The sequence below is a fragment of the Sander lucioperca genome, chromosome 10 (genome assembly GCF_008315115.2).
Source record: "Sander lucioperca isolate FBNREF2018 chromosome 10, SLUC_FBN_1.2, whole genome shotgun sequence".
Classification (NCBI taxonomy): Eukaryota; Metazoa; Chordata; class Actinopteri; order Perciformes; family Percidae; genus Sander; species Sander lucioperca.
Window position 1 is genome coordinate 21,679,160 of NC_050182.1, and position 18,331 is coordinate 21,697,490.

Below are 18,331 nucleotides of genomic sequence, written 5' to 3' on the forward strand. Positions count from 1 at the left end.
GTGATCACTCCGAACCAGCTCAATAGAAACTAACCGGTCTATATCCTCGAGGAAATGTGGATGAAGGGAAGTTTGACTATATTAATGTGCTGTGTAGGGATGTAACGATGCATCGTGAATCTGTTAAAAATTGATATATAAATGTGTAAAGATTACAACCATTTGAAATTTAAAAAAATTAATAGCAATGTAATTTTTAAACGGCTTGTTTGCTTTCAGACGTCACTACATCTTATTAGTTGATTTATTTGAATAGATTTCTATTTATTTAGTGATTTTGATGTGGGTTTTGTTTTAAAAACTTTTTTTTTTTTATTTAAGATAAAATACAATTTCAACTGCACTTTTGATAAGAAGACACATATCTTGTTTTGCACAGTTTATATGTCGTTTGTCCGCAGCTCATTCTGGTAAAAGAATCGTGAATTGTCTCAAATCCAGTGCAGTGCATCGCTACATCCCTAGTGCTCTGGCAAAAACAGGAAGAAGAGTCACCATGAGTAGAAAAAGTATCGAGAATCACAGATGCTAGCGAACGTCACACATGAAGAACTTGTGTGTTGACCGAAAACACACAGCAAAGTCACGCCATCACGCTATTCAGAGGACTTGCCTTTCCTCCCATTTACCGGCGGGCCTTGGGGTTTGTCCTCACAGTCTGCTGCTAGTAAAGAGACAAATGGAGGCTCATGAAATGGTGGAGCTTTGAAAGCCTCTACTGGTTCTGGAAGTCACATTAATATGGCAACTCACACTGTATGTGCTCACACACAGATGCACATACAGCCACAGATCCACACGCAAACACAACGCCACCCCTAAATGCTGAATACCAGTTAGCATATAAAAGCCACTACACCAAAAATGAATGAACTTTTGGTTAATAATACAGTACAATGTGTGGTTAATTGCACCATGCGTTTGTTACTATACTCGTAATGCAACATAAAACCCTCTTACAGCAGAATTTGGCCTGCAGAGTATCACTCAGAGCACAATAATTATAGACAGTTTAAAAAGAGAATGTGGCTTTGTTTTTTTTGGAGTTTTTTTAAGAAATCTTACACTGTATCCACTAAGTCAGTCAGCACTTCAGCTACGGCATGTGTTGAGTAATAGTACCACACAGTCAAAGGACAGAAGCATGCCACATAAACAGATGGGAATGTAGGAAGTGGAAACTGCGGGGAACTCCAGTTTCTGCCAACAGTCTGGCCGTTCATTCAAGCCTGTGGATGAATGTACTGTAGATCAACACATACTGTACATTGCTCTCATCCAAAAACCACACAAGGTCCTAACTCTTAACAGAGCTTGTATGTATATAATATATCCATTGTGAATAAACATGGAGTTATTTTTTGAACTCTTCGTGAACAGTTTTCTTTTTACAGGAAAAATCAAACGGCATCACATATTTCAAGAAAATGGAGACAAAAAATCTCATTGCTTCAGGATTGGTTTAAAGGCTGTTTCTGTAGTGATGAACACACCTGGGCGACTGTTTTGGGGTTCAGGTGCCCCGAGCTCCTCCCCTGTTCCCTCTTAGGAGTCGCCATACATGAACAGATAACATATGAGACAATTAGGAATGTGCCAGTATGAGGTATGACTAAACTTCGAAGCACAGCAGCGAGACAAAACAATCACAGGTTTATCAACAGTCCAGCTCTTCTCTGTAATCAGACAGGGGCAATAGCATGGATCCAGTCCATAAAACGCCACACACACACACACACACACACACACACACACACACACACACACACACACAGACATTTGCATTACATAAGCTGAGTGCCATACGGCTCTGTGGGAGCTACAGCACAAGGTCAGATCAATACCCCCCCCCCACACTACCCACACACTGTCCTGAAAGGCACAGTAGAGAGTGAGAGTGAGAGATAGAAATGCAAAGAAAGAAGGAGAGAGAGAAAAAGAGAAGTGAGAAAGGACAAACTGCCTGACAAAGAGAAAAAGTAGAAAGAGAGATAGGGGCAGGAATAAAGAGGAAAAAGGCGACACAAAGAAGCGATGCAGAGGTCCAGACAGAGAGAGCTTCAGAGGGATAAAAAGGATGGCACAGATACAGAAGAAGGGCAGGACTGAGAGAGAGAGGGCAAAGGAGAGAGCGAAGAAGCTAGAAAAAGAGAGAGAGAGAGAGAGAGAGAGAGAGAGCCTTGTTGGCTGCTGTACAGAAGACAGGGAAAGCCCTCATGGACTCTGACAATGATGAAAGAGTTCTGCGAGTGCTTTGACAAGTTCTCCAAAACTGCCTGAGCCCCCCCCCCCCCCCCCTCTATCTTTGAGACCCAGTCGCTGCAAAGCTACGACAGTCTTTGTTTTCAACTGTGTCTGATTTCGTTGTGGCTCTACTTACAGCATGCGTCAAAAGTCGCTACAACACGTAACTTTTGTAAAAGGAGTGCTGAGGAACAAATAAGACTTCAAATGTCACTTTGAAGATGTCAGAAAGATCAAACTATGGTGCCTTCATCGCAGTACAACGCCTTAAGTTGACCATGTTTGGTAGATACAGACCATTATGTTAGCTTTGGTGAAGTATCTCAGCAGTCCAAATAGTTAAAATAAGTCAATAACTTCCAGACAAATACATCGAGAGTATAACTCAAAACATGGAGACAGGGAGGCAACATTCAAACACAACACTGGTACAATCAATAGTAGAATCCAGACAGGCCTACGGGTAAGTACAACACAACGGCACACAACATCTAAAGTGTCTGTTAAACACAGCTGCAACAGAGGGAGGGTTCAAGGAGCACAGAGGAAGCTCAGCCTCCAGTAAACCCAGCCACCCGCCATTGCAGACAGGATTTTGGCCTTCAGAGTGAGGTGCAGCTCAACCAGCACGCCCAGTCTGAAAGACTAAACCCATACATTCGGGTACAGACCTTCACAAGGCTCTGTTCCTTCGTCTCCATCTTCTGGGAGAGAAATGGAAAAGGAACCGAGTAGAGATGTTATGGATGGAAAGGCAAAAGTAAACACCAATAAAGCATAAAACAACAAAGAAAATCTTTGCTTAGAAGATATATTCATAGCTCATACTAAAAGATTCCATCAGAAAATAAAAATCCTTCATGTCTCAAGTCAAAAGTAAAGTGTGAGAGTCAGCAGCTGCTGTGAAACCAAAGCTCTTCCTCAGCCCCCAATCAGCTGGGCCACCAAATAAAAACGATATCATTAGGAGGTACTGGACAGAAACACACTATCGCACTAATAGACATGTCTGTTCTGTGCGTCTCTTCACAGACAGTAAACCTGTAATACAAACAGAACACAACCAGGGGACTTACTTCTCTCTTTCCCCGCGGGTGGAAGCTGTGGGAGTTGCCGTCCTCGTCTACTGGACATGGGGGTACTGGTGGGACTGGTCTGGACTGATCCACTACGAGGATGCGCCCTACATGACAAACAGTAGTGGACAATGGGGTGAGAAACAAATTAGGACAAGATCTGGGGGTGGATGCAGGGCCTGGCCATGTCCCACCCACATCACAGTGTGAAAAAAGTAAAGGAATTCTCAAAAAGGGCAAAGCTATAAGTTTGATTGGAGAAGGTAAAGCTTAACATACAAAAAAAGTAAAGCTATCTACCATGATGGCAGACTGATATCAGTTTTAATTTAGCATAAAATGCATGTCAAGTGGAGTCAAATCCCAACAGAATCTATCTTGTATCACTTTTCATACAGAGCAGATCTAGACCATTCTACTTTAAATATATGGTCACATATGTACTTGTTTTGATGCGTGTCACTGTCAGTGGGTTTTCTATGTGACAGAACTAATAGTTGTTTTATAGCTCAATGTTACCAGATTACAGCTTGACATTCTTTTACATTGTGCAAATATGTTTGCATTTAGTAACTTTGTAAAGATGTTCCTGATTATTTGTAATCTACAAAGTGTTTTTGGATCTCCAAATATCAAACCAATGCACACAGCAATGATGTTTGGCACATGGCATGGGAGTGGAGGGACACATCAACTGTAGGGAACTGAGCTGCAATAAAAAAAAATAGATGCCAGGTGTGAATCGCATGTACAGTCCAATCATCAGGCTGCAAGGAGAGAAGAGTTCAATGCAGAAACAGCAGACCAGTGCGACCATGCGTTCAGACTGTCCCCAAAAGGCTTCAACTCAAAACAAAAGAAGAAAAAGAACAGAAGAGAATGCCATCACAGGATAAATGGCCTCAGTTGATGTTAGTAATGAAATCAAAGTAAAATGTTGGCCCATCACTGCTATACTCACGCAAGCGTATGAGCAGTGTGTTCCAAATTAAAAAAAACATCAGCACGCCGTCTACGGTGTCAGGGTTGTCGTGCCTGGAACATGTGTAACCAAAATACAGCACCGGTGCTTTTGGGGACAAAACAGAAAGTGGCTAGGTGGGTGGGGTGAAGTGAGGTGAGGTGAGGTGAGGTGAAGTGAGGTGAGGTGAGGTGAGGTGAGGTGAGGCAGGGAAGCAGGGTATTGGGAGGTAAGTGGTAGGATGTGGGTTTTGTTGGGGGGGGTTCATTATGTGAGTTAGTCAGGCTCGGGGTGGGTGGGAGCTCATGGGACGGGGTCTGAACTGGTGGAGTTCTACAAAGGTTCTAGTGATGCAAACATTTAGCAGAGGCAGAGCTGCTCTGGGGGAAGAAATAATCCTATTGGTTGATTCAAACCTTAGTGTTGGAGAAAAAGAATGGCAGATTTCTACAAAGTAGTTATCGTCTAGCTAGAAATTAGCTAGAAAGAAAAGGAAAAACAACTGTCAAAACATAAGAATATAAAAAACAATGACTTCTTTTGATTCATTTGTTACTATGTCATGAAGTGCAACAGGCTACCTGGCTTATCTAAATAGCCTAATATGAAGCTATTTTGGTAAACTAGGTAGCTAGCCTGGTAGCTAGGCTAACTAACTAACCTAGATATTGTGAGTTGCAAGACCTCTGTATGTCTATATTGCATATTCCTAGTTAACAGCATAATATTGGCCTAAATGCATTCACTGGGCTCTAGTCTAACAATGCTACTGTGTAATTTTAGTCTACTTATTGATGTTTTAAGTTAATGTTTAAATTATCCCTCCCGCCAGAATAGCTATGCCTCAGGGAAATGATTGTACAACTAAAAACTCCAGTCTGCTCCTGTGCTAAGATGGTTAGCGTCTCCGATCTGGGTCACACCTCGTCAAGGCAGGTGAGGGGGGGGCGGACCTCCCAGATGGCAGAGACGGCATGGACCTCATGAGCGAAGAGTCGTGGGGGCGTTCAGTGGAGCGCGAGCGGGATGTGGGGCGCTCTATAGTGGGCCGCTGGTCTGCCGAGCGGGACCTGCTGTGATACTCGTGTCTATCCATGGCTCCGTGGTTCCTACAGAGGTTATTGAGAGATAGGCAGGCACTCAGTGGGGCCCCAGCAGGGCAGGGACAGTATGCTGGCAGGGTGGACAGTATGGAAATTAGCTGCACCCTCAAAACTCCTCCGAAGTGCATGTGTTTAAGCAGCATACCTGGTTTTTTTTTGCACGTTTTAACCCATTTGATACAAATCACATACTATATTCAACATTATTGCTGACCAGTTTCCATATCATATAGGCCTTTTTGCAGTTGACATGATATTCACTGTCATGGACTACCAAACATGTCTCCATAAGCTGTAAGCTGTATGAAAATGAAAGTATATTAATAACGCATGTAAAGTAGAAAGCACCCATTCAAAAATGACCCTACAGCCTATTTTGGACGCTGGTCTGCCGTAATGTCAAGTTTATATGATTTGCATAAATGTTTGCAGTAAATTGGCTGAAACAAGCAAAAATACAGGTATGGTCCTTTAAAGTGAAAAAATGAAATTATTCAGCAACTCTTGGAGAACAGATAACACCACTTTCATGTTAAAAGGGCTAGGTGAATGAACAGTGAAGTCCTCAGGTAGTGCAGACCTAGCAGGGACAATGTGCTGCCTCTCTTCACGTGGTGGGTGAGTGTTCATTTGCAGTCTGTTTCAGGTAGAGTGAAATGTGAGGGAAAAGTGAAGTGTGTCTTTACATTGCATTTGGATATATCTGGTATTTCCTGAAAAATGCCCGGCCGTCATAAGTATTTTGGCACAGTGAGGATAAAGGCAAATCTTGTTGATCTGAGGAGCTGGAGGAAAAAAGGCAGGTGAGGTTTCTCAACCAAGAAAAATCACTGATAGTTTATATGGATATTGTTTAACTTTGCAGGGAGAAAAGAAGAAGAAGAAGAAAAAAAAAACATTTTCATAGACCTGAATGCACATATCACAAAAGCAAAGGAAATATTTTTTGTGAAACTGTGACATTTGTAAATCGTATCCCTTTCAGAAGTTCATAAATAAAACAAACAGTATTTAACCAAAACATTATACCATTCTTATTCTGAAGCGCAGGAGAGTTTGTGTATGTACAATACAAATAGGTGGGAGCTGCTTCTAATAAGGCTAATAGACACCAAAAGATTTTCTTCTAAATCATGGCTTTGTTGAACATTTTTGAGAATGTGGAAGAAAAACTTTTACTTTCAATCATTTGAATTTGAATGAATAAGTCAATCTTGTCAAAGCCTTGTAGTGTCTGTAGCCTTTTGCAGTATGAAAAATTGTCCAGTAGAGGAGATGTCCCTTCTGTCTCCAATAGCAAAACAAAGGCTCATCAGTCAGTGACCTTAAGTAGCCTTTAACATTCTTAATCTGCAGTCATTTACAGTGATGGTCGACATTATCATTTAGTGGATTCACATCGTGAGGTTGTTATGGCCCAGGATTAATGGGCAATGTGAAGGTTATGTCTGTTACAAATCAAACTTCTCATTAGGTGTAATTTGATGGATATAGCCATGACATAAGCATACTGAACTGTGGAATAGCACTGCTCACTATTTTCTCAAACTGAGTCCAAATATTAGTTTTCTGTACTTGGAAAAGCTGCTGGTTTGATGCGTTTACGCTGCAGGCTTTGTCCCGCTCGGGGTACACTCTGGGGCGATGCACTGAAACAACAGAACCATGACAAACATTGTCTCATGTTCTGGGGGGAAACCACCTAAACTAAGACACTTGTCAAAAGGCTCAAACTCTACTAATGCTCTCTGTTGCTCATCTCCGTCTTTTCTTCCTCTTCCATTTTCCTTTTGTTTCTTTATTCTACCCTCATTTCTTTTCAGTTCTTAGTGTTGCTTTTACTCTGCCTGGGTGCAGACAGAAACCAACTGTACGAAGAGAGGAGAGGGAATCTACTCTATCCCTCTGTGAATAACACTGAGGTGCTAGCTACTTTCCTTTTAGACCAAAAGAAAGGGAGAGACAAGAAGACGGAGGGCTCTCGTTAATGGCTATCTAGGCTATAGGCTGAGCCTGAAGTCGAGCCAAGCTGGGCCTCAGGGAAACTTTGTGACACTTTAATAAAGTCAGTCAGGCTCTCGGGCTGGGTTCTGAGGACTCATCACTTTTTTCCTCCCGGAGAGGAGAGAAATGGCACAAACGTCACGTTATTCCTGACTGAAAGCCAGATGGCAGCAGGCGAAAGATTGAAGACAGAAAAAAGTGGAGTCATTTACAGCGTTTCTCTGGGGATGTGAGTTCTTTCTTTTTATTGGTGCACTAGAACGCTGGCGTGGGTCCTGGAGATGGATGGGTGTCAGCAGGCCTTTCTATGGCCGGGTGCTTGAAACGGCCCTGGCAGCTCATTTTGGCTAGACACAAGAAGCCAAAGGGCAAACAGAGGATTTACAAAGCTACTGTGCAGCTCAGAGCAATGCATCCCAGATGCCATTGTATAGGTGAGCAAGAAGCAGCTGCTTGTAAAAAAAAAAAAAAGAAAAAAAAAAGAAAAGGACAACACTAAAATTCATACACACACCACTGAGCAACATACCGCTGTTGGTATAATGTGCATGGGTACATGAACAAGGACATCAACGAAGAGACAGTCAGGTGCTGGCCAGCACTTTACTCAACAACCAGTATATGCATAGAGCTGGCATCAGCAACACAAATAGCTCTGAGCCTCAACATACAGAGGTAGTTGTGTGTTATTGTTTTACACTGACACAACTTCAGAGCTGTGATGACGCTTTAACAAAAACCGATATCAGACAGGATATCATTTTCTGTCATCACATGTACGACCACGGGGAAATTAAAGACGGACGAGGGACAACTTGAGGAGACCACAAGATGGCGGATGCACAGATGCAGCAGCAGTGCATGTTAATACCTCTCGTAGTCATAGTCGGAGGAGTAGGCGCCCTCAGAATAGGCGCGGGCCATCCTAGTGGAACGCAGTAACCTGACTGCTTCCTCTCGGCAGATCGGATACACGCGATGGTTGCGGCTGGCGAAAAAATATCACAACTGGTCAGCATTTCATTTTTTTTCAGCAAAAGGGGAAGTAACATGAAATTTAAAAAAAAACCTGCAAAGGAAGAAAACGTGGAGTACACCTTTGGTATTCCCATTACAGACTTACTCTATCCATTCTCCGTCTGAACTTCCCACAGAGCTACGGCTAACATACACTTCTTCACTATGAATGAATCAACGTGTTTGCAGGAGAAACCACCTCTGCTGGACAAAGCTTCAGAAACATAGAACACTTATCCATTTTCAGTATTGCCATCGTCACTTTGTTTTTGGTGGATAAGGTGAAAAGAAAAATGAGGATTTAGCTCATCTAGGAATCACACCTGCTCACGTGATCCATTTTTGGAGATGAGAGGAATGTTATTATGAGAATGACTGAGATGATGAAAAGAGAGAATAAGCAATGCTGATACTAGATGGATGAAGTGTATGGCCACAGAGTCACTCATTTTTTCAATATACTGCACTACTAAAAGGTAATGTATAGGTTATGTATATAATTGATTTGTGCAGAAGAAATATATACTTAACACAGCACAACACTGATGGCACTGACAATGGCCGGATAATAGGAAGCAGCCTCTTCGGTGCATCAAAAACTATGTGGTGTGGTGTGCTTTAACACAGTGTAGTTAGGGGGGGGCTGGGTACCGAACTTCCATACTTTATTAGGCACCGACCGAATTGACTCCATAGCATTGAGTATACCAAATTTCCATACCTAAAGGAGTAGATCTCATCAGCATCAGTGAGCCAATAAGCATGCAGCATGCTTCTACCAAGATACTGCTTGCAATTGGCTGTCTAACATTACACGTTGTAGAGGCATACAGGAAAAACTCACACAGAGACGGGGCTCATGTGTGTGTGATTTGTGTTTTGAGAGGCTTGACTACAGTGTGCATCACATAGGTGTAAAGGTGTAAAAAATGTATTGTACAGTTAAGTTTTCATTGTAACGTTGTAATTTCTTCTTGTTAAAATGGATTTTATTGGTTTTATTTGATTGGTAGGATCGTTCAGGAACCAATTTTCGAATTCACGGATATCCAGCCCTAAGTTAGCCTGAGTGTCAAGTGACTACTACAGTATGAGGTTCTTACAGTGACAGAAAAACATGCCATAGTGTCAGTGGCATGTGTCAGTGCCATGTGTTCAACACCCAACTGAAAGGTTCCCTTAAGAAAAGAAAGGGGTTGCGGGTTGGAGTTGAGGCGGTGTTGGGCTGGAAAGATGCAGAGATGAGGGCTTCATGCATGCTCAGGTAAAAGTCTACCTGGGGTCCTTCTGAGGATCATCGATAGGCTGAGTATGTCTGGTTCGAGGTAGGGTGAGAAAATGGCTGCAACCACATGGAGGAAGAAGAGAAGACAGAGATGGATCTGAGATGGCGCCAAGGAAGAAGCGGAGGAGGAGGAGGAGGAGGAGGAGAAGAAGAGAGGGAGAGAGAGAAAGGATTGGAGATAGACAGAATCAAAGGCAGACAGATGGAGGGGTGAGGAAACTGAGGGAGAGAGAACGAGAGATTTCTCAAAGAAATAGGCTGTAAAGAGACTGAGAAAGCTCATAGGAAAGGTTGATGTAACAGTTTCAAAGAGGAAAAACAGGCGAGGAAGATAAAGAGAGGCTGAGAGATCGGATGGCGAGGAGATGTCTGTTACACAAGGAGGCCGCAAGTAACACGAAGCACACGGAAAATAAAGCCCGCCGCGTAAACCTCAACTGGGGGCTCGACAAGCGGCCCGCGCGCCTCCGCCCCCCTTCCCACCCGCGGACTCCGCGCCACCGCACACCCCGGCCCCGCCCCGTCCCGCTCTTCTCTTCTTAGTATGGTCTCGTTTTGTAGAGTAAATTCCCCCCTCTGCCGACATTCCTTCGGTGCTTATTTCCGCCGACTTATGCTAGCTTCCCTGCGGTACTTCACCTCCATGGATAGTAAAAAATCCCACACGTGCGCCCTCCGTCCAAGCACATTAGCCAAGCACTGAAGAACAAAAACCGCAGTCGTGTTGCGGTTGTTTCGCGTTTTTTGTTCTCAAAAAAACCAAAAAAAACAAAAAAATAAAAGAACACCACAACAACAAAGAGAAAAAACATCAATAGTGACATTGATTGCCAAAAAAATCCCACATTATCAAGCAAACAAAACAAAGTCAAACAAAAGATGATCACACCAATAAAGTTTGATAAATTTCCATTGGAAGGGAGAGAAGCGGCCCATGACATGCCCCGCCCGCTACCCCCCCTGCAGAGCCCAAGGCGATTGAGCTTTGTGATCTCATACTATATGTGGGTGTAGCATACATTCTTTCAATCATATAAACCAGTAATTACCTACCCGTGTGATTGGGGAGAAAACGCAAACACAACCTCATTACCACCTGACCACCATTTTCAGGAAGATAGTGATATACATGCAGATAATGTATACTGTATGCAGCATTTGCATGAGCATTGGCTCTAAATGTTTCCTGCATAATTTTAGCCTTCTGAATCCAAGATGGTAAAAAAGCTAATTGTTAATTACTCAGTGTGTGTAATTACGCAGTGCAGTCTTACCAAAGTCTCGTGTTCATGCAGGATTTTAACTGTGATACGACTTTTTTGATGATTTGGTGAATTAACAAAACATTCAGGATCATACTGTTTATTGGCTGTTTGCTGTGTTTTGTTTGTTTTTAACGATAAGATTCCTCTTTTTTTTTTCTTTTTTTAAAGATTATTTTTGGGCATTTAAGGTCTTTATTTGTATAGGACAGTTTAGACTTGAAAAGGGAGAGAGAGGGGGAGTGACATGCAGCAAAGGGCTGCAGGTCGGAGTCGAACCTGCGGCCGCTGCACCAAGGAGTAAACTTCTATACATGAGCGCCCACTCTACCAGGTGAGCTACCAGGCGCCCAAGATTCCTCTTTTTAAGAAATACTGTTTGTATAAATGATGCGAGGAAGATAGAGGAAGCAAGTACTAAGGGATAGGGAATCCACACCACTGTGTCATGAGCAGTATTTCCAAGGAATGAAGAAGGTTGCTCTGTAAAAGCACGAATATAAGAAATATCAAAAGCGCTCACAGACAACATCACCTTCCAGAAAGTTTAAGGTAAACGACGTCGTGCATAAGTGTAGGCTCGCACAAACACCTCCCTGCATGTCAACTCATCAGCCCCCACTTGTGCCTGTCAGCATCTGCTCATGCATGCCCGCGGATGTGCATGCATCTACTGTACTGTACACAAGTGTAAGCTGGAGAGCGTGTGTGTGTGTACCTGTCAGGTGAGTAGTTATCTTCGGACACACTGTGGTGGTCCACTCTAGTGGAGGAGCTGTACTGAGAAGGCCTAAGGTCAAAGGCTGGGTCCAGACTTCTGCTGTGTGACAGAAGTGGACTGGATCACCCCTCATGTAATTTACACACTGCCCCCTACTGGCCAGGGGGCACATGGCCTCATGTTTATGTGAGGCATTCAGAGTAACCGCCAGAAATACCGCATTCATACATTGGGGTGATGTGGCAGTATAATCCCTAATCTCTAAGGATCCCCTACGCATGGACATTAAGGCATCCTCTTTCAACATGTGTTTGTTCTTGAAATATATCAACAGGGTGTTAAATACATCCATATTCAAAACAAAATCAAAACACAGTGTCCACCCAGAAATCAAGCCCAGGAAGATGACTGAGCTTTAGTTACCTGGAGGGTGGGGGAACGCTGGGAGAGCGCGACCGCGCCCGGTTAATATCGTCCGATCGAGAGCAGTGGTTAGACGACATCACCTGCTCGGGGACAGACAACGTGGAGCTCTGGAAGTCTCTGCCATTGGACCGGTAGTCTGTGAAGACAAGAGTGGATAAAGGAAGGGAGGGAAAGAGGGACAAGATTCTTTTTTTTTTAGATGAATCTGTAATAATATTCTGACACCAAAATGATTGCAGTGGCAGGCTTTAAATTGCAAGACAAATACGACAGTCACACTCAATTTCTGTGCTAATTTCACTTCATCACCTTGTGAATTCTCTGTATTTTTGAGTGAGTGATATGGCTAAATCTGTAGCATTTGATAATGAAAACATATGACAGCTAATGGTGCAGATCCAGTGTAACCCCACCCTGTAATAACTTAGAAGAAACAGACCAAACTTTATAAAACGGTGCTAATCTGCACAGGCACAGATTTTCTTTTTTCATTATGCTGAGTCTCTACATTCCAAAGATGAGGACTACGTTTCAATAAAGGTAGAATCCATCTGCTGTGTTAACATTTAAAAAAAAAAGTGAAACATTATAATGAATTTTCTCTGAAAGACTGATTAGTCCATTGAACTTGAAAGAGTTCATTACCCGATAATCAGACATGGCAAGCAGCCATGGTTAAGGTCAATGCTTAGCGCTATTAAAGTTGATTGATATTCAATAGCGTGTATAGCACATTAAAAAGAAAACCCATGAATCAAAAGTTGAAAAAGAAGGAAAGGTAAGAAAAATTGAAGAAATTAAGAAATGTTGGCCTACACAAGTTTGACATATAAATATGGTTTGTTTTTGATGGGAGGTAGCTGTGCATAATAGTTAAAACAATCAATCAATTTACACATTTCAAACTAAATGATCCAAGTAGATGCAAGTCAAATTCCGAAAAAACTGAATAGTGCATAATGTACTTCTACCATTTCTATACAGATTTTAATAAACACTAGCTAAAGATGAAGCGGAAAGAAAGAGAAGAAATTAACAATATACTTTCATCATTATGATGCAGATTAGATTTTTAAAAAAGGGAACACATCTGCCATTTCTAAACAGCAGCACCAACACAGAGCCTCCTGCAGCAGAGCAATCAACTTCCATGCAGAGCCAAATTAAGTCTATTCTTCCTCTTGACATGCTGCTTCACGCATGAGTACAGCCTGCCTGTTAAGCACATACAGTATGAAAAGAAGAACCTTTACTGACAATTAATAGGGATTCACAAGAGGAGTGCATCAGAGCAGAAGTAGGATCAAAGCAAGATTAAATGCACTGTACAAATGGTCAAATTTGACTTTTCATTTCTAAAATTCCATTGCATCAAAAGAGTCCAATAACAGAAATTATACATAGCACGGGGCACAGGATTACATAGGCATGTAATGTGGAGTAATTACTAGTGTGCAGTCCACTGCTGTCCTGTATGTACCAGACAATTAGTGACCTGGCAGTTGGTGTACCATAAAATAAAGTGCAATGAAAACATGTTTTTCTTCCTCATTTGAAAGTAATAGTGTCAGCAGTTGAATACAAAGGCTGCAGGGTAAACTGAGATAAGGTGGAGCCCGTGTAAAGAGGAGGGTGTGACCAGAGCTGAGCGAAGGGGTTTTCCCTCCACTGTGAATGAAGTGAAGGTGACTGGGCATGGTGAGGCAGTGAGAGGCTGATGAGAATGTTAAAGAGGCTGGAGGGGGATTTCCCTCAGCTACAGTATCATCAGCAAGCCCATGCTGATACTCTGTCTATCTGTCTGACAGAATCTATTCTCTTCCCTCTCCAATGCATTTCTTCTCTACATTCTTTCCCTCTCTTCTTCTCCGTGGCCTGTGTCTGCTAATAGGGATGTGAAACATGTACCACACACTTAATCAACAGTGCAGGCAGCTGTCTCCATTCTGCAATTTACCAACATCGGTCCTCGAAAACAAGGGCAGCACAATTTCTGTGGTCTTCAAGTGCGAGAACAAGGCTGATTTTAATTGAAAGACGATAGCAAAGAACATAGTGCTTGCCAACATTATCTTTTGCACGAGAAAACAAAAGCAAGCCTCTATTTATTTCGATGGCTTCGGTAGCTATTTCAGCAAAATATCCTCCGAGGTTGATAGCTGAAGTGGGCAAATTTTAAGTATTTTTCAGTATCTTTCTTTCTGTTTCTCTGGCTGGTAACAGCAGAGTGTCTCCTTTTCTGATGTGTAGCGTGGGTGTGCTGCTGGAGCCTCGGTGAGTACAGCAGAACAGCAACTAGCAGTTCAGAAAAAATCTCTCTGCTGCTTATGGGCTGCACCATTTCACCCTGCTAATATGATACATAACAGTATTGTACGCTGTTCAGGCCTAGGAAGCATTTGACAGATGGTGGCATGTAGGAGGTTATAATAAAATAATAAATACTATAATATGGCCTGGTTAGAATCTATTTGGTACTTTAACTCCAGACTGGCACTTTTTTCAGATTTCATTCATTTGTATTACCAAAGATTTTATTCACGTGCACTCATGCGTCTCATGACCTTAATGTATTACCTGTTATTACCCCAACACCATCTTCACAATCGTAGTCTGAGATCTCGCTGTCACTTATCCTCTGGGATCCTTTGAAATAAAGAGACAGAGAGAAACATGGGGAAACACGGGAGACAAAAGGGGGTGCAGAATTGGATGAGGACAGAAAGAGAGAGATGGGGGAAGAGGGAGAAGTCATTTTCATTACCTAGTTCATTTATTTATTCACCCATTTTATTTTGTGTTATGCCTCCCTGGTCTGAGTGTTATCTTTACTGGTTGCACCGAAGGTTCTAACAGAATCCAATAAGATGTTCATCCAATGTACTCATGTCACCGCGCAACCCACAAATACAACAAACGGCCCCGCAAGAGAGCGTTTTGGATAATATACGTGAAAATATGCGTCGGCTGTGACAAATAATGCTGCATTTCACTGCTCCACTTCAACAAAAAAACGCAGATCTCTCTTCATCTGAACGGTGGCACTTTTAAGTGATATGGCGTTACAGCTCTTCATCTTTCCCAGTAGCCTTTTGGCCCCTCCCTGTCCCCCTCTCTTTAAAGCATGACCCCCTCCCTGAAGCCCCCTCCCCCAAACACCACCGCCTTCACCGTTAAGTCAACTTAAATCAACTGGACAAGTGTGCTTTATCAGAAATGACAAGTGCTGCACTCTGGCAGTGCCGCTCCCAACCTCTCAGCTCAGTTGGCTGGAGACTTTTTCCAGCTGTCAGCTCTTTCACCTCACACTTACGCAAACGCCCAGAAAATTTTCCTGCTGGGGGAAGCGAGCAAGCCTTAAGTGTCTAGTAGGAGCAGTACAGTGAAGCAGTCCTGTGTAACTCAGACTACATTACAGTCGTCTGAAGCACGTTAACCAGTATATCTGGTCACAGAATGTAACAGTGATGAGAACAGCACACTCTGCCAGAGGAATGGTCAAAAATGTCTTCACTCCTACGGAAAAGTAGGGCTACATGTGAAAAATGTATAATTTTCTGAGTTTAAAGTCAGAATTCTGAGTTTAAAGTCAGAAAATTTGCTATTTTGGGGTTTGGTTCGAGGAAATACAAGTCAAGAAATTATTATCTGTTTATTCTTTTTTCCGTTTCTCTAACTAAATATACTTCCCTGTTTTGGGAGATTAAGAAGAGTAAGCAGGACAATTTCAAGAACATATTCACATTCAAGACACACAAACACAAGCAAAGTAGAATGGGCTGCAAAGTTTGCATCGGGGCAAAAGCATTTTGTGCATTCTTAAAAGGGAAAATGTTGGTAACGGAAAATAAAATAATATATATATATATATATATATATATAACATAAATAACAAATATGCATCACAGAGGAAAAGCAAATGGTCAAAATCAAAGTATATTTTGTCTGCCAGAACTGGCAGATAGCCTTGTCTTTTATAACATCACGTTTAGCAGGATATGGTTTCAGGTAGCAGGATAGGATTGTGAGCTAGTTTACAGGTGAATACACAGAGAGGGAGAGACCACTGTGTCCTAAAGCTGTGTTCCCCCAAAACGTGCATGTGTCAGATACCCTGAGTGGATCTCAAACCAGTCGTGTAAAATTTACACCCGCTCCCCTCATTGAACTCCATGTAAGGCAGCAGAGACATACACCCTTTGCGGAAAATAAGGTAGGTGGAGAATCAGGGCAGAAGGAAGCATCTTTGCAGGGGACAGAAGAACACTCAGACGCTCCACAGAGCAGCACTGCCTGCGAGTGCAGGGGGCCTTTACCTGAGTTGTATGAATATGAGCCTTTGTCTGTAAAAGCAGAAGCAGTAAGGTTGATGTGACATGCATAGACAAAATATGCGCAAAAACAACATCTGTTGAAATCCTTCATAAACTAAAGCAGGAACAGAAAACCAAGTGCTGTACTAATGTATGTGAACCCCTATTTGTAAATGAGGTCTACTTTATTAAGACAGGGCTTGATTATTCACCTGCCTCAAAGAATTTGGCCACATTGAAGTCTAGCTCGACTTTATCCTGTAACCGTACTGTTTCTTGCATGCCAGTTCTGGCAACAAAGCACATGTTGGCATAGCACAGTGACTACAACAACTGTCCACAGTCTCAACAAACAAAAAGAAGACATTCTTTTGCCACAGTAGCTTCAGCTGCACTTTGGAACATGTTTTTATTGGTAAAGGCTTTCACATTTTGAGCCCAATTTCCTAAATTGTATGCTGCTAAACTAACACTGCTGTATCAGAATCAAAAGGAGGAAGAATTACTGTAAAAGAAGGATCCTCCCTATGTACATATGGGTGCCGCCATTTTCATTTTCTATTTTTTGGTGTACAATTGTAGACAAGATTATTTAGTAAGTTTCAAAATGTAGCCACACAATTTAATGTCTTGTCTTGGGTTTGAGTAAAATTATTTATTTAACTTAGTGCTTAAGCATATGGTTGGGTAAATCAGCCTTTTGTCAACAAATGTCTTGTCTTGCCTCATGAAATTATTTAATTTCATTATTTCAAGATATTAAAAAAAGGGTGTGTGTGTGTGTGTGTGTGTGTGCGTGCGTGCGTGCGTGCGTGCGTGCGTGCGTGCGTGCGTGCGTGCGTATGTGTGTGTGTGTCAGTGGCAGAGTCAGAGGCGTTACGTACTCTGGAGGCGCCGTGTGGGACTCTCTCCGTGGAGCTGGCGGCGCTGTGCGTTCGGGGAGGCACGTGGGAGCGGCACGGAGGACACATCGTGGGTTTGCAGCTTGTACCAGTGTGGCTCGTCATCCAGAAGAGCTGTCTCCAGCTCAATAAGGATCTGCCAGAGGAAAAAAAGCCACGGTCAAAAATGGCTTCACTCCTACAGAAGAGGATTAGGGCCACATGTGAAAGATGTATTTGAGTTCTGATTTTAAAGTCAGAATTCTGTGCTTAAAGACAGAACACTGAGAATAAATTAGTTTGACTGTTTTCTCAGAATTCTGACAAAAAAAGTCAGAAAACAGTCAAACTCTGAACTCAAATACATTTTTCACTTGTGGCCCTAATCCTCTTCCCTACACTCCAATGGTCACAAACTTACATAGTTTTTTCTCAGTGATGGAATTACAGCAACACGCACTTGTGCCACAATACTCAATGAGCTCTTACAGTCAACATCAATCCCAAACAATCCCTTCACTCTTACCAAGGTGTGTTTATTTATCGTAACAGTTTTACACATGAAATAAAATCATCAAAGATCACTGTCCATGTTGGAAAAAAGGCTGGACCACCAGAACCTTGTAAGGGTCAAGGGTCTTTATTAAGGGCTTGACTCCATTCAGGAGGATTAGCTGAGATACTGTCAGTGAGTGTCCCTGATGGGCGGCCTTTGGTTTCCTTACCTCTCCCAGGAATTCGCTCTCCTCCTCCCTCACCCTGGCTTGGTCCCACAAAGTGATCTCCAGCATGCGCTCCCGAAACTCCCGCCGGTGCACCGGCGAATACATAAAGGTCTGGTTCCATTTGGGCTCTAAGGATTTCTTTACCGTTTTTGTTCTCCTCTTGCTTTTGTCACTAGAGGAACAATAATTCAAACTGTTTTTATTTACAACCATGATGGGGGAAGAGCCACGAATACAACAGGTCAATAACACGACACAGCACAAAGCACACATCACCGGGGCATGCTGATGATGAGAATGAAATGTCCACTTC

At 42.5% G+C, this 18,331-nt stretch overlaps 1 protein-coding gene across 49 annotated transcripts in view; it reads right to left on the minus strand.

The window, feature by feature from the left end:
• rims2a (regulating synaptic membrane exocytosis 2a) overlaps positions 1-18,331 on the minus strand; it is a 175,220-nt gene that overhangs the window by 47,663 nt on the left and 109,226 nt on the right. For 8 of the 49 annotated variants that reach the window (XM_036005995.1, XM_036005998.1, XM_036005996.1 and 5 more), the window contains 7 exons: positions 18,019-18,190; positions 17,297-17,450; positions 14,677-14,745; positions 12,097-12,235; positions 11,671-11,772; positions 5,205-5,390; positions 3,321-3,427 (listed from right to left, as the gene is read on the minus strand). In XM_036005995.1, coding sequence (XP_035861888.1) covers positions 3,321-3,427; positions 5,205-5,390; positions 11,671-11,772; positions 12,097-12,235; positions 14,677-14,745; positions 17,297-17,450; positions 18,019-18,190 — 929 coding nt within the window. Of the gene's footprint in view, positions 1-1,493; positions 1,545-2,915; positions 2,949-3,320; positions 3,428-5,204; positions 5,391-8,259; positions 8,377-9,681; positions 9,748-11,670; positions 11,773-12,096; positions 12,236-14,676; positions 14,746-16,415; positions 16,443-17,296; positions 17,451-18,018; positions 18,212-18,331 lie in introns of all 49 variants that reach the window. The other 41 variants (XM_036005989.1, XM_036006003.1, XM_036006005.1 and 38 more) reach the window with 25 other exon arrangements.